The sequence below is a fragment of the Phyllobates terribilis genome, unplaced genomic scaffold, assembly GCF_046119375.1.
Source record: "Phyllobates terribilis strain yellow unplaced genomic scaffold, ASM4611937v1 Scaffold_3__8_contigs__length_932513732, whole genome shotgun sequence".
NCBI lineage: Eukaryota > Metazoa > Chordata > Amphibia > Anura > Dendrobatidae > Phyllobates > Phyllobates terribilis.
The window spans coordinates 411,929,915-411,945,615 of NW_027362763.1; the positions used below are offsets into that span (position 1 = coordinate 411,929,915).

The 15,701-nt window shown below is 43.5% G+C and overlaps 1 protein-coding gene across 2 annotated transcripts in view; it reads right to left on the reverse strand.

Moving 5' to 3' along the window:
- The window catches only part of PHIP (PHIP subunit of CUL4-Ring ligase complex), a 114,395-nt gene that overhangs the window by 20,460 nt on the left and 78,234 nt on the right, over positions 1-15,701 (reverse strand). For both annotated transcript variants that reach the window (XM_073675600.1, XM_073675599.1), the window contains exons 23-26: positions 10,625-10,850; positions 8,937-9,056; positions 7,353-7,460; positions 3,607-3,731 (exon numbers count right to left, since the gene is read on the reverse strand). In XM_073675600.1, the coding sequence (XP_073531701.1) occupies positions 3,607-3,731; positions 7,353-7,460; positions 8,937-9,056; positions 10,625-10,850 (579 nt within the window). The remainder of the gene's footprint in view (positions 1-3,606; positions 3,732-7,352; positions 7,461-8,936; positions 9,057-10,624; positions 10,851-15,701) is intronic.

Here is a 15,701-nt window from a genome sequence, read left to right on the forward strand (position 1 = left end):
AATGTTGTGTGGGTTTTATTTTTTTTGGATTACGCAGCAAACACAATCCTTTTCCGACCGGACGATTTTCGATATTTATATATATCCAAGTACAAGCATTCGGTACACCTTTGGTGCATCCAAACATTTAAGTGCACCTTCCCAAATATTTGTTGTTCATCCGCCTCAGCCCTTCTCTGGCTCTATAAAGTTAGAGCTGTCAATCAAAGAAGAGGTGGTGGTGTTACAGGGAAAACAAGTAGGCAGGACGGTGCATGTAAATGCTTGGCCACGCAAATGGTGCGAGCGATTGTACTTTGAACAGTCATTCTGTACTGACCGAGTCCCTTTAAGTGGTGGAAAAAAAAATATTCAGAAATTTGGGCTGTGTTTGGGCTTGTTATTTGCGTCGTGAGCTCAAGTTTTTATTGACACCATTTAGAGTTAGATACAGTATTTAGATTGCTTCTGATTTCATTTTTTTTACTGCGTTTGTAGAGACCGAAAAAATGCAATTTGGGAATTTTGATTTCCACTCCTCTTTATGGCATTTACCGATAGGGTTAATTTTATATTTGGATAGATCAGACTTTTACAGACCGTGATATTACATACACGTGCTTCTCACTAAATTAGAATATCATCAAAAAGTTAATTTATTTCAGTTCTTAGTCTGTTTCAGCCTACTGAACAGACTAAGGGACCTTTTTAAACGCTTAGGAAGCTTTTGCAGGTGTTTTTTGTTAATTCTAATTTAATGAGATAATGACTTTTGTGTCTTCATTGGCTGTAAGCCATAAATCATCAACATTAACAGAAATAATCACTTGAAATAGATCACTCTGTTTGTAATGACTCCATATACGAGTTTCACTTTTTGGATTGAAGAACTGAAATAAATTAACTTTTTGATGGTCTTCTAATTTAGTGAGAAGCACCTGAATATAAAAATTTGTTTTTTAAATAGGAGGGGAAAAAAAAGAGGGGGGGGGGGGTGATTTAAATTTTTAAAACATTTTTATTCCCCTTAGGGTACTTTATCCTGTCATTGTTTCATTGCTTATACTAAATACTGCAGTACCACAGAATTGCAGCATTCAGTAAAAATAACGGTCTATGAAGTCTTCACAGGAGAACTGTCATAGCAGGCCCCTGGCTAACACAGCACGACAACACATCAGCTCCCCACTTTTGTGACAAGAGGGAGCACAGAACGTGCTCCCCCCTGAATCTGCACAAGTTAAATGTCGGTGTCAGAGATTGACAGCATTATTTAAGGCTTAACAGCATCTTTAACACAACAATCATCTGCCGGGAATGATGCAAGCTTATCTGAGCCCGCATCAAATCTGGAGACCCAACATTAAACTTACCAGTGCGTGCAATGTCAGGAAGGTATAAAAAGTATTTTTATACATCGTTTTTATGCTCAAAGTGTATATAGCCAGCTTCAAAATATGTTTAAAAAAGTATTAATGTCAAAAATACCAATTCATTTTGTAATGATTGTTCTATCTATGGTGCTAAAAATGTACTAGCATCTACTTTTCTTATGTCCGAGTATAGAGCATTTGGAGCAATGCAAAAGGATGGTACTTCCAATGATATTAATGATCTTACCATGGAAATGCTTCCACCTTTAGAATTAGGCCAAGTACAGTATATTGCTATTTACATGCAGTAATCTGGTGCATAAACTGAACCAGACTAACGCATGCGGACCTGAGGTCTGTGTGAAATCTAGCCCACGTGCGCAAACACACAGGCTGAGAGCACTTCATGTTCAACAGTTTGTCCATCTTAAAATTTGTCTAAGGCTGAGTTCACACGATGCGTATTTAATGCGTTTCCGCAGTTGCGTAAACGCCGCGGAAACGCATGAAAAACGCATGGTAGAAGGGCAGCAATGTTCCCCAATTGAAATCCGCATGTGCTGTGCCCATGATGCGGATTTTTCCGCAGCGTAAACGCTGCGCTCAAAAATCCGCAGCATGTCAATTAATTTTGCGTAAACGCCGCGTTTTCGCCGCCATTGACTTGCATTAGAACGTGCCAATTCCGCAAGACTGCATCTGTACTTGCGTTATTGGCGCGTTCTAATGTGCGGATGGTGCCCGGGTGTAGAGGAGAGGAGAGTCTCATCAACACCCAGGTACAATTAAAAAAGCTGTAAAACAAGAATAAAATAAAAAATACATATATACTTACCATCTGTCGGCCCGCGCAGCGCTCCTCCTTGCTTCCCGGCACTTGCAGTGAGTTGAAGGACCTGCGCTGACGTCAGTCATGTGACGGGTCACGTGACGCTGACGTCGGCAGGTCTTTCAATTCAAAGTTGCCGGCAGCCGGGAGAACGGAGTGAGCAGGACAGCGCGGGCCATCGGAGGTAAGTATATACACTCTCTCGGGTCACACTATATAAATCCATGCTGTTTGCATGGATTTATATAGTGTGACCTAGTTGTCAAGCACTTTCCAGGTGATGCTAAAATCGCCTGGAAAGCGCTCGTCAATCTGCATGCGGAAACGCGTGTGAATCCGCATGTATTCTGCAGGAAAAACACATGCACAATCTGCATGCGTTTTTTCTGCCAGGGAGATGCAGAAATGATGCAGAAATTTTCTGCTTCATTTCTGCATTGTGTGCACATACCCTAAGTCTCCTAATCTTAACTGGGAGACATAATATATGAATGTTAGTAACACTTATGACAGAATATTAATATACTTTTAATGTTTTCTAACCCACAAAAAATAAATAAATAAACTCACTCATGTGAGGAGCTGCCTATTTACTAAAGACTTTTTCAGCATGGAGCACCGATTTTTGTCAATCTTATTGTTGTGTTTTATTAGTGATTTCTTGCTGTGTTTTGTTGTTCTGCTTGCTCATCAGTATGTGCACTAATTTCACTTGTAAAGTGTCCAGCATTCCATTAATTTCATTAGTATTTCAGGAGCCTCTAACCATTGTTCAAACGAGACTATGCCCATTGTTTGAGTGTTGAAAGTAGATCCGGTGGAGCCATCATCACAGGGATTCTCACATGTAGACCCAGGTGATGGGTTCGGGAGGAGGGGCGAGAGCAGTTCTGCCCATTCAGGGGGCTGATCCAAGTGAAGGAGAAAAGAAGCCACATGTTTAGTGGGGAGTTGGTGGAATGAAGTCGAAGGGGTAGGATCTAATCTGAGGACCTGGACCATGGATGAATCGATGGCACATGGAGTCTTGGAGAGCAGTATTGACTGGGCTGAATGAACGTGCTACAGTTGTGGGATAGGTCGTTGGGATTTAAAGTTTCTTAAAGGACTGTGGTTACTGGATACCTGTGATTCCATAGTTTTATCTGTCATATGAAGGCGATCATGGACTGTGACTACAGACTATACTGGCTGGAGATACAAAATCTGTGGGCCAACCTAAAGTTGGAAGACCGCAAGTATCGCTTAGCACAAAGGCAGTGGAACTACCGCCCCGGGGAGGGGATCTTGTGGACTGAGACAACTGTATTTTGGACATTTACCTGGAATTGCTGTATTACCATAGATGTAAGGAATAAAATGTTGTTGCATCATTAACCTGCCTATGATTATTAAAACCCACAATCTCAGATCTTTACAACTCACTTCATTGTAAATGCGCCTCCAGTGAGTTTACCAGTGTCTGGATCAAGGAAGGCTAGCTTAAGGCAGCAGAGGGTAGGTAGGCCCACTTCATACTTTATTCCAACAATCTTCATGAGTTCTTGCTCCTTGAAAAAAGGATAAGAAAGACTTTATTAAAAACACCATGCACCTAAACCAAAAAAAGTTGTGTGTGGAAATAAATAAAATTGAATTAAGGGTATTTACAGCGATAAATGCCTACGGAGTATAACAAAGGTACTTGATCTGTGGTTAATAGAAACTAGAGGTCACTGAGCAGGCATGTCAGATTTTCATCTAATGGGCATCTTTGGTTGTCCAACGACTTATTCAGCAGACATCAAGACCTGGACAATCAATATTCAAACTCTCTCCAATGCATTTAAAGTGCACCTGTCAGCAGGAGTGTGCTTAGTAACTACATACACTGTCAGGTGGGTGCCAATACACTGCTTAAAATGATACCTTGGTTGATGAAATCCGTCCTGTGATTCTTGTGTAATCTCTACTTTCAGATTGGAGATAATGATATGTCCTTGCTTCGGGGCGGACTTTGGGATGGGCTCTATCTGGTGCTCTGCTTACATACTTTACATAATGCATATAGTAGTGCGGGGCTAGGTAAAATAGGAGGCAGGTCAGTGAAGGCACAGTGAGCTGTCATAAGAGCATACAGATGAATATGTAAGCAGAGCACCAGACAGAGCCCCGAAGCACAGGCATATCATTATCTCCAAACTGCAAATAAAGATTACATAAGAACCACAGGATGGATTTCATCAACCAAGGTATCATTTTAATTAGTGTAATGTCGCCCACCTGACAGTGTATGTAGTTTACTCAGCACAATCCTGCTGACAGGTGCACTTTAAGGTAGCACTTAAAAATTAAACCAAGGGCAACATTTCCGATACTTCTTTGTAAGAGTGAATAAGACGTCTTAGTGTAATCCGAGCAGTAAAGTGCAGAACACAACAGGCTGTTACTCTAGTTTCATGGCATGTTGACTAAACAAAGGCCTCAAAAACAATGAAGTATGCAGCAATTTAGAGAAGGTGTCCAAGAAAACCTGCCATGGGGCTTCAGCCCTGGTGTCGCTATGTTGCTCAGGGCCTACATGCCTTACTGACTGATGGTAAAAGCAAAATATAGAGAGTAGCTTGCTGCTGAAAAAAGTCACCCTCAGAAAGTATCAGACATTTCATCCAACAGGTCATGGAGACAGTGCATCAGATAGAAGCAAGCTTTTGGCTCTGGAGACCCAAGTGACCTGGGAACCAACAGCAGATGGAATGGATCACAGTAACCATCTCCACTGCAAAAAGGACAAAAGACAATGTGCTCAGAAAAAGAAAATTGTGCCATCAGTGTCATTCACTGTTCTAGTGAGGTCCTGCATGGCTGAGGCCAGATTAGCATTCCAGACAAACTCAGAGTCTGTACCCTTGGGGACATTTCTGACTGGGTGGGAGGTGGGGCAAAATTCCCTACAATTGATATCAGTGTCTGAAGGTAAAGGCAGTGAGCACAAATGCAAAACGACTGACCGCACTGTAAGCGTTTATCTCCGTGTAAGTAAAATAGGAATTCCTGCAATAATGGACTGCAAGAAGGCAGTCCAATAAGATGGTGCCTACTGGAAGCAGGATCTGAGCTGTATTCCTCGGCTGACAGAAGAGGCGCAGGCAGGAGGAGATGCTCAACAAAGGATGGGTGGTCTCTGAAGAAGAGAGCCAGAAAACGAATGGTGGGCAGAGGCGGCTCCTCTCCCTTCTTCACCCGACCAAAACAGCATGCAAGATGATTTTAGGGGTAAAGAACTCTCTCCGCAATTCCCGAGCTAAATCCGGAATGTGAAGGGATGAGGAGAAGCTGTGGGAGGTGGGATGAAGCCTGTGGCCTATCCTTGGGACAAGTCAGAGACCAGAAAAGATGGGCCTCCCACCATCCATGAACCTCAGGCACTGAAGTTAGCAGGAGAGGCCCAGAAGGCAAAAGAGGTCCAGAACGAATAGGGAGAGACATGGGAGATAAAGAAGGCACCCAACGGAACAAGAGCTCAGTGAAAGTGGTAACCAAGGTGGGAAAGAGCCACGAAGAAGCAGAAGTAGTATCCAGCCATTAAGAAGTGGCCAAGGAAAGACAAAGTGAGACCACAAAAATGGGAGGCCCTATAATGGGAAGCCAAAGTAGAAACTGTGAAGGGACGAGGGGATGGAAAAGGAGGCAGAGTGAGATACTCACTTTTTCCATGTACAGTCATTGCCAAAAGTATTGAGAATGAGACAAATAGTAATTTTTCTAAAGTTTACTGCTTCATTTTTTGTAATGGCAATTTGCATATACTCCTGAATGTCAAAGAGTGATCAGCTTAACAGCAATTACTGTACTTGCAAAGTCAATATTTGCCCAGAAAATGAACTTTAACCCCCAAAAGACATTTCAACATCATTACAGTCCTGCCTTAAAAGGAGCAGCTAACATCGTTTTAGTGATTGATCCATTAACACAGGTGTGGGTGTTGATGAGGACAGGGCTGGCGATCAATCAGTCATGATTAAGTAAGAATGACATCACTGGACACTTTAAAAGGAGGCTGGTTCTTGTTATCATTGTTTCTCTTCAGTTAACCATGGTTATCTCTAAAGAAACACGTGCAGCCATCATTGCACTGCACAGAAATGGTATAACAGGGAAGAGTATCGCAGCTACAAAGATTGCACCTCAGTCAACAATCTATCGCATCATCAAGAACTTCAAGGAGAGAGCTTCCATTGTTGTCAAAAAGGCTCCAGGGCGCCCAAGAAAGACCAGCAAGCGCCAGGACCGTATCTTAAAACTGATTTTGGGTCCATGGCCTGGAAACTCCCCAGATCTTAATCCCATTGAGAACTTGTGGTCAATCATCAAGAGACGGGTGGAAAACAAAAACCAACAAATTCTGGCAAAATGCAAGCATTGATTATGCAAGAATGGACTGCTATCAGTCAGGATTTGGTCCAAAAGTTGATTGAGAGCATGCCAGGGAGAATTACAGAGGTCTTGAAGAAGAAGGGGCAACACTGCAAATATTGACTTGCTGCATTAACTCATTCTAACTGTCAATATAACCTATTGGTACTCATAATATGATTGCAATTATATTTCTGTATGTGATATAAACATCAGACAAACACTAATAAAAACCAGAGGCCAGCAGATCATGTGAAAATATAATTTTGGTGTCATTCTCAAAACTTTTGGCCATGACTGTATTTGGACATCCGGAGACAATGGCACTCTGCCACATGAGCAGCTGGGGGGAATAAGCGACCGAGCAAAATTGTGGCACCCGCAGGGAGGTACAATATTGTGGACTCCCTGGGATGATGGGAAGGAATTGTGGGACATCCACACCACAAAAAAAAAAAAAAAAAGTGAAGATGCAGCAGACCTAAGAGGTCATGTCTGCCTATTATGGACACTAAGCTAAAAAAAAAAAAGCTAAAAAAAAAAAAAAAAAGCTAAAAAAAAAAAAAAAGCAAGCAACCTCATGTCCAAGGAGAGGTCTTGGCCCACTGGATGGAGGCAACCCTTTTTTTCCTCACTTAGTGTCAGCCTAGTAGCAGGGCCTATAACCATGGTCATGGTCATGCTATTAAAGTAAAATGTAGCAGTGCAAATGTAAAAGCGTACAATAATTTGTTTTTCTGATGATTGGAATTATATTTCATCATAATGAAACTTACCCTTAGCTCCATTTTATGCCAAGGCTGTTTCTTAGCATTGATCCTATATATTTTATTTTTTTTGGCCATTTCAACATATGCCTCATGGCCTTGACGAAAATAGTATACCTGCAGAATAATATTTAGAAAGAATGCAATTATATGAGTTCACAAGGAGAAAAATATACAAAACTATAAATTAACAATCTGCGCAAATGTGAGCACACATACGTGATCGTTATATTACACAAGAGAGTGGTATCTAAACTGAAATCTCAGCAACCATATTTAACCCTGTCTAGTCCCACATATCCTTGCAGCATACTAAATGGATCTAATGCAAACATATACAGGCATGGTATACAAGTGTTCAATTAAGATTCTGGACACAGCACACATAAGAGTAAGGTATAAAATGACAGGCCAACAAAATCAAATGGAGTAAAGTTTCTGACAGTAAGAGCTTAAAATATATATATATGTGATGTGTGAGATAATCGTCACATAGTATTAACTCTGTCCATGGGACCGAGCTCTTGTGTTTTCATGGGGAATATATGTAGATCTGCTTGATCCACTAACCCAGCTACTATCTGAACATACACACATATAAAGCACATAATGATGGGAAAAGGTCAGCTGGTTAGGAACAGGATGGAGTGGAGATTTCCGTGCTCAATTCAGGCTCTGTATGGGCTGTGGACTACATTATGCACGTTCTGATGCATTTTTTTATACATCCAATTAAATAGGTAAAAGAAAATGCAACAAAAACTTTAAAAGAACTGACCTGCTGCAGTTTTAAAAAACACACCACAGCACAAAAAAAAAACGCAGTGTGAATGAGATTTTAAAAATCTCATTTATTTTGCTGCTACTGTAATAAGTAATACTACATGTAAATAACAGAGTACTTCGTTAACACTATTTTGATTATAAAAAAAGCATGAAATCCATCTCAATGCGACAAGGTGTGCTCAATTGGGACGCTCCTATCCTGTCTCGTATATTAAAACAAACCTCACCTTGTAACAGCCAACCTTAATATAGATAAGGGCACAGAAGGACACTGTTCAGACACCTGCACGTGAGAAGCTATATAGATTTTTAACTATTTAGTGTGCCTGAATTCCTACTCTAGGCTATATCAGTAGTATGTTGTACCATTGTATTACTGGCAGTCTCTTTGATTTAAGTCTAATACCAACCTGCATAATGACATAAGCACAGTTTACACCACATATCGTAGCAAAAGCATAAAGACATGTTAAATAGCGACCAGCTTGAATTTTAAATGAAGGATTCTCACAATCTGGGTCACAGCAACTGCAAGGCATATGCTTTACATATGGGCTTGTTATAAGAGCAGAATCACCAGCAGCGCATACGCGGCAACGACACCAGCAGCGCCTACGCGGCAACGACACCAGCAGCGCCTACGCGGCAACGACACCAGCAGCGCATACGCGGCAACGACACCAGCAGCGCATACGCGGCAACGACACCAGCAGCGCATACGCGGCAACGACACCAGCAGCGCATAAATGGTAAACTCTAAAGTTCTGTTATTTGCTTTGAAAGTCAGGGGAAAAAAAATGTAGATACCTCGTCACCCATCTGTGGAACAAAGGGACAGCGCCTTGGCATAGTATCAGTAATCCACACAGAAGGCAGCCAGTCTTCCAGGGTTAACCCTTGCTCAGTTAGTGCTACGACTGGTAAATGCTAGAAAAAAAAGAGATAAAAGGGTTTTCTCATGGCTATATGTAAAATTCTAACAAAATAAGAATATGCTCTTTCACGCTAGAATGAACTGGCAAGAAGAAATACCTGATTATGTGGTGTCAGAACTATTCCCTTCCAAACACTATGAATAAAGACTGGCCACAAAGTTCAAAGGACACCCACCCTCATCAACATATTGGTGGAAATGGTCAAATACCCCAATTTCCCTTCCTCTGGACTAGATTGCTGAGTATAATTCTATTACAGTGGACAGATTCTAGTGTTACTAACTTACATAACTTTGTATGTCACTTCATTGTGTATTATCTTGATATCATGATGTCATGTCCTGTGTAGTATGGAAACTGTCCCTATTCCGTTGCTAGTGATGCAATGTGCATCACTAACATGCTTTTTTCATTACAAATCGGCGCAAATATAAAATGTGTATAAACCACTTTATATATTTATATCCTACCTGCTCGTTTAGTCATAGGGGTGTGAGTCCTCTCATTAGTCATGGTTGGCGCCACCCACGCATTTCAATTGTCCGTGCTCCCGGCTTACGCTGACGAAAGTATCCGGCGATTGCGCTGTATTTGTCATTGCCAGCCGCACTTGTATCTATGGGAGCCTTGCATGCTTTGTGATAAGCGGCTCCGGCCACACACAGTGAAGCTGGGAGCCGCTCGTCACAGAGCATACACGGCTCCCACCGATACAAGCGCGGCTGGCAATGACAAATACAGCGCAATCGCAGGATACTTACGTCAGCGTAAGCCGGGAGCACGGACAATTGAAATGCGTGGGTGGCACTAGTCATGACTAATGAGAGGATTCAAACCCCCTATGACTAAATGAGCAGCTAGGATATAAGTATATAAAGTGGTTTATACACATTATATTTGCGCAGATTTTAATGAAAAAAGCATGTTAGTGATGCACATTGCATCACTAACAACGCAATGGGGGTAGTTTACATACTACACAGAACATGACAGGTTCCCTTTAAGCGATTATATAATGTACTGAAAAACAGAAGAAAGTGTCTGAAATTATGAAAAAACACAACTAAGCCATTGTTGCTCAGGTTTTACGTTGTTTACTAAATACTATGTTCACTATGCAGTAAAAACGACTTGTTAATCTTTTTTTTATTGCTTTATGGCTTTTAAACAAATTTGGGGGGGAAATTGATTTGAGTTTCTAATGCTTTGAGGTGCGTAACTTTTGTTTTATTTCTCAAGTCTTTGGAACGGTGTGGGGTCTTTTTTTTTTTTTTTCTGCAGTGTGACTATGATCGCCTTTTTAATCCATAATTTTTGGGAGGCAAAGTGACCAAAAACCCGTGATACTAGCATTTTTATCTAGATTAGTTTATTCGCTACTGACTGACATCTAAGAGTTACATTGCAGGAATTGGATCACTTACAGGTGGGTGCCGGATGTAGAACACTGGTTCTCAATATCTGACATACATATATGGTACTTGTTAGGTAGAGGTTGAACCCTATGAATTGTTAATTGGAAACTCGTTGTAGACTACTGTTTGAGAAATGGGATTTTACCTTTTTCTTTCTTTCTTTCGGTTTCTTCTTCGTAGGAGAGACATCTTTTTCTTCAGCTCCTTTTTTCCTCTCTTTCTTACTTTGCTTCTGCTTGAACTTTTCATTGCCGTCCTCATCCTCAGAGCTGCTTTCCACTTTCTTATTTTTAAGTTTGGGAGTTTTCTTTGGCGGCTGCAAATTTATTCCTGCATCAGCAGTCCAGTCTGAATAATCACTTGAGTAGTCACTGAGAAGAGTAAATCAGTTCTATTTTATTACCGCATTGTTCATCTGCAGCTAAACTGTAAACTCGTGTTCAAGCATATGGTCAAGGAAAAAAGAGATTTGGGTGGAGTATATCAATGTGATAATTTATACAAGCAATTTGTAAAATACAAAAGATACAGGCCCAAAAGGACCAATTGTTATTATTTATTATTATAGCACCATTTATTCCATGGTGCTTTACATGTGAAAAGGGGTATACATAGCAAAAGACGTAGTTAATTACCAGTAATGGGATTTCTCAGAGCCCATGACTGCACCACGGAGAGAGGGGATCCGCCCTTCAAGGACAGGAAACCTACAGATAAAAAGGGGGGCACCTCTCTCCCGCATCAGTTGTTTACAGAGCACAGAGAAGACCCCCAGGTTAGTAACAAAAATGTTAGCATTTTTAAGGAGTTTACCAGACACACCTTGTGACTAAATATAGGTAACAAATAAATGTGCACATCCATGCGTGAAGGGAGGGAATGTACTGGTGCAGTCATAGGCTCTTAGAAATCCCGTTACCGGTAAGTAACTACGTCTTTCTCCTTCCCCCATGACGGCACCACGGAGAGAATTGCAGAGAAGTGTCGTTTAGGGAGGGACCACCGCTTCCAGAACCCTTCTACCAAAGGTAAGGTCCGAAGAAGAGGTTAGATCCAGCCGGAAGTGCTTAAAGAATGTAGAAGGGGGAAGACCAGGTTGCAGCTCTACATATCTGATCAATTGAAGCGCCGGCTTTCTCCGCCCAGGAGGCTGCCACTGCCCCAGTCGAGTGAGCCTTTAAATCCACCGGGGCGGCCTCCCGGCTTGATGATTATGCCAGGGAGATGGCGTCTCTTATCCACCTTGCCAGTGTGCCCTTGGAAGCTTTCTGTCCCTTCCGAGGACCCTGAAAGCACACAAAGAGACCTGTCCTTCCTATACCCCCGTGTGGCCTCTAAGTATTGGATAATGCACCTTCTGACGTCTAAGGTGTGTAGGTCTTGTTCCCCCCTGTTTTTATTTAGGATTTGGGCAAAAGGGAGGGAGGGTGACCTCCTGTGATCTATGGAAGTGCGATCCCATCTTAGGAAGGTATGCTGGGTCAGTCTTAAGAGTCACCCTGTCCTCTAGAATTTGTGTAAAGGGGGGCCCTGCTGATAAGGCTTGTATGTTGCTAACTCTACGTGCCGATGTGAGGGCTACTAAGTGTGACGTCTTAAGAGATAGGACTTTAAGAGATGCATCCGCTAAAGGCTCAAAGGGATGTTTGGTTAGGGCTGAGAGAACTAAATTTAGGTCCCAAGGAGGAGTATTCCGGGAGGGGATGGGTCTAGACCTGTGTGATGCCTTGATGAACCTAAAAATCCACCTATTTCTGGCCAGGTCGCAGTTGTATAGGGCTCCTAGTGCCGCAACCTGAACCTTTAGAGTGCTTGTGGCCAGACCTCGCTCCAACCCCTTTTGAAGGAACTCTAAGATGGAAGCAATGGGGGCCTCCCCTTGTACCTTCGCACCCGCAAATGAAAGGAATTTTCTCCAGGTTTTACCGTAAAGTCTGGTAGTTACGGGTTTCCTACTCTGTAATAGAGTGGAGATTAAATTCTGGGAAAAACCTCTATCCCTTAAGAGCGCCCTCTCAAAATCCAGGCTGTCAAGTGTAGATTTGCTACCTGAGGGTGGAGGACCGGTCCCTGGAAAAGGAGATCCGGAATTTCCGGAAGAACCCAGAGGTCAGAGGTGGACATTATCCTCAGCCAGGAAAACCATGGCCTCTTTGGCCAGAAGGGGGATATCAGAATTATGCTTGCCTTGTCTTCTCTGACTTTCCTCAGAACCGGAGGAATCAGAGCGATCGGAGGAAAGGCATAGGCTAGCTGGTGGTTCCATGGGATTGAGAAAGCATCTAATGCCGCTGGGTTCCCCTTGGGGTTGATTGAGCAGAATATGTTCACTTTTTTGTTCTGCCAGTTGGCAAATAGGTCTATGGAAGCGTTCAACCAACTCATGGAATTATGGGGGAACACCAACTGATTCAGCTCCCATTTGCCCTGTCTCAGCTGGGTCCTGCTCAGAAAGTCTGCTGTGATATTTTCTGTTCCTTTTATGTGGAGTGCAGAAAGTGACTCCAAATTGTTCTCTGCTAACTGGAGGATGGATTTTGACACTTGTAGTAGAGAATGGGACCGGGTCCCCCCCCTGGCGATTCAAGTACGCCACTACTACCCTGTATCCTGAAAACTCTTACATGGTGTCCCCGTAGGGTGTTTAGGAATTTTGAGAGAGCGAATTTTACTGCCAGAAGTTCCTTCATGTTGGAAGATACCCCTTCCAAATCCTCTGACCATACCCCCTGAGCTATTTGGTCGTTTAGGTGAGCCCCCCACCCCCTGGGACTTGCATCTGTAGTTAGGACCTGCAACACAGATTGCCCATGGAACGCCTCTGGTTAAACTGTTCACCTCCATCCACCATGTTAGGGAAAGCAAGTTTTTTGATGACAAATTTAGCTGACCTTTTAAGGGCCCTTTTAGTGACTGAGCCCAACGGACCCCCCGCGATACAAGCAGTCATGGAACCTAGAAGGGACATTGCTCCGCGCAGAGTCATAGAGGGATGGTCTTTCACACGAGATATCCTGGATTTTTCCTGCCGGGAGACGGCATTCCTGATTCCTCGAATCTAATAAGATGCCTAGATACTCTTGTACTTGATCCGACTCCAACCTGGACTTTTTTAGGTTCAGAAGCCAGCCTAAATTAGTCAAGGAATCCATGACCCTTGCTAGATGGTCCTTGCAATGGTTGAAAGAGTTGCCTACTATTAGCAGGTCGTCCAGGTACGGGGTGATCAGGATGTTTTGCTCCCTCAGATGGGCCATTACCTCTGCCACTATTTTTGTGAAAACCCTTGGGGCTATCGCTAGACCGAAGGGGAGGGCCGTATATTGGAAGTGTTTGACTGTTCCTTTTAGCGATATTGCTACTCTCAGGAATTTCTGGTAGTCTCTGTGTATAGGGACGTGATAGTAGGCGTCCTTGAGATCCAGGACAGCCATAAAACAGTCTGGGAACAACAATTTCACTGACGATTTTATTGACTCCATCTTGAAGGTTTGCACCCTTAGAAATTTGTTCAATTTTTTTAGGTTTACAATTGTCCTGAATGTCCCGTCTGTTTTTTTCCTGAGGAACAGAGGGGAGTAGAATCCTTCGCCTTCCTCCTGTGCAGGGACTTCCTGAGGACTGCTTTCCCTATTAGGCCTAGAATCTCTTGTTCTAGCGCTAGCTGTTCTACCCCTGATGACCTCATGGGGGTTATGACAAAGTTTGGAAGGGGGATGGAGTGAAACTGGAATTTTAGTCCTGTTTTTAGCAGTCCTAAAACCCAAGAGCTGTTTGATATTTTTTCCCAGGCTGGGAGGAAATGAAGAAGTCTCCCCACCAACCTGGGGCTGACTCTCATTGGGCGGGTTTCCTATGGTCGCTGGGGAGCCTGTTAAACAAACCCTTTGGCCTTTTTCTTCCTATCCTCCCACCTATCCTGGTCTTTGGGGGGGGGGGGGGGGGGGGGGGTTCTGCGCATAAATTTTCTGCTCCGAAAGGACTTCCTGTATCAAGTACCGGAGAGGACCGGGAAGCGTTTCTGGTTATCCCCAGCTTTGTCAAGGATATCATCCAGAGTAAATCCGAATAGGAACTCACCTTCGCAAGGAATGGAACACAGCCTAGATTTTGTTTGGTGGTCACCCGACCAGCATTTAAGCCAGAGCGCCCGCCTGGCAGCATTAGAGAAGCTCGCAGCCCTGGCTGCCAGCCTGACAGAATCGGCTGATGCGTCAGCCAGAAAAACTGCTGCGCCCTTCATTACTGGAATCGAGCCTAGTATGTTATCCCTTGACGTTTTGTTCGTAAGTTGCGCCTCTAGCTGATCTAGCCAGACCATTAAAGATCTGGCTGTACATGTGGCTGCCACTGCGGGTTTTAACCCTCCCCTGCGGCCTCCCAAGCTCCTTTCAGGAAGGAGTTCGCTTTTTTTGTCCATTGGGTCCTTTAGCACCCCCATGTCCTCAAATGGCAGGGAAAATTTTTTAAAGGCTTTCGCTATTGCTACGTCTAACTTTGGTGCCTTCCCCCAGAAGGAGCATACCGGGACCTCAAAGGGGTATTTTCTCTTAGGTGACAACAAGCCCTTCCTTTCCGGCTTTTTCCATTCCCTCTTAATCAGGGAGTGGACTTTATCATTGAGGGGGAAAAATCTTCTTTTCTTTTGTTCCAGGCCACTGAACATCATATCCTGGACTGATTTCTTAGGGCGAAGATCTACCAACCCTATTGTGGACCTGACTGCCTTAAATTATCCGTACCCTCTATAGGGAAACAGCTACGACCCCCACCCTCAGAAGATGACGAGGACGAAGATAAGCAGGACGAATCTGAGTCTACCACCTTCCCGTCCGAACTGCTAGATCCTGATATAGGGGATAGGTTGCTGTTTTTTTCTCGTTTCTTCCCCCCCTTCTGCAGGGACTTGAAGGTATCCGTCACGTTGTAAGAGGGAATACCGGATTTGAAGAGGAACACGTTCCAGTAGATGGGCCTTTTCTCGAGGTTAACGCCACGCTGGAGTCCTTGCCGCGTTGCAAAGACCTGCCGGACCGCCCGCTTCCACCGTCACCTTGGCTATGTTGGCATGAAGGGTCACTGGGGGGTCCTTTCGTACGCTTCCCATGTTGCGGAGGTGGTGGTGAGTGGGGGGTGTAGGGACTGCACCTCCTGTAACTCCTGCTTGCTCATAGCCAAAGGGTACCAAAGTGTGCCAGGAAGCACTTCCCTGGAGCATTGCC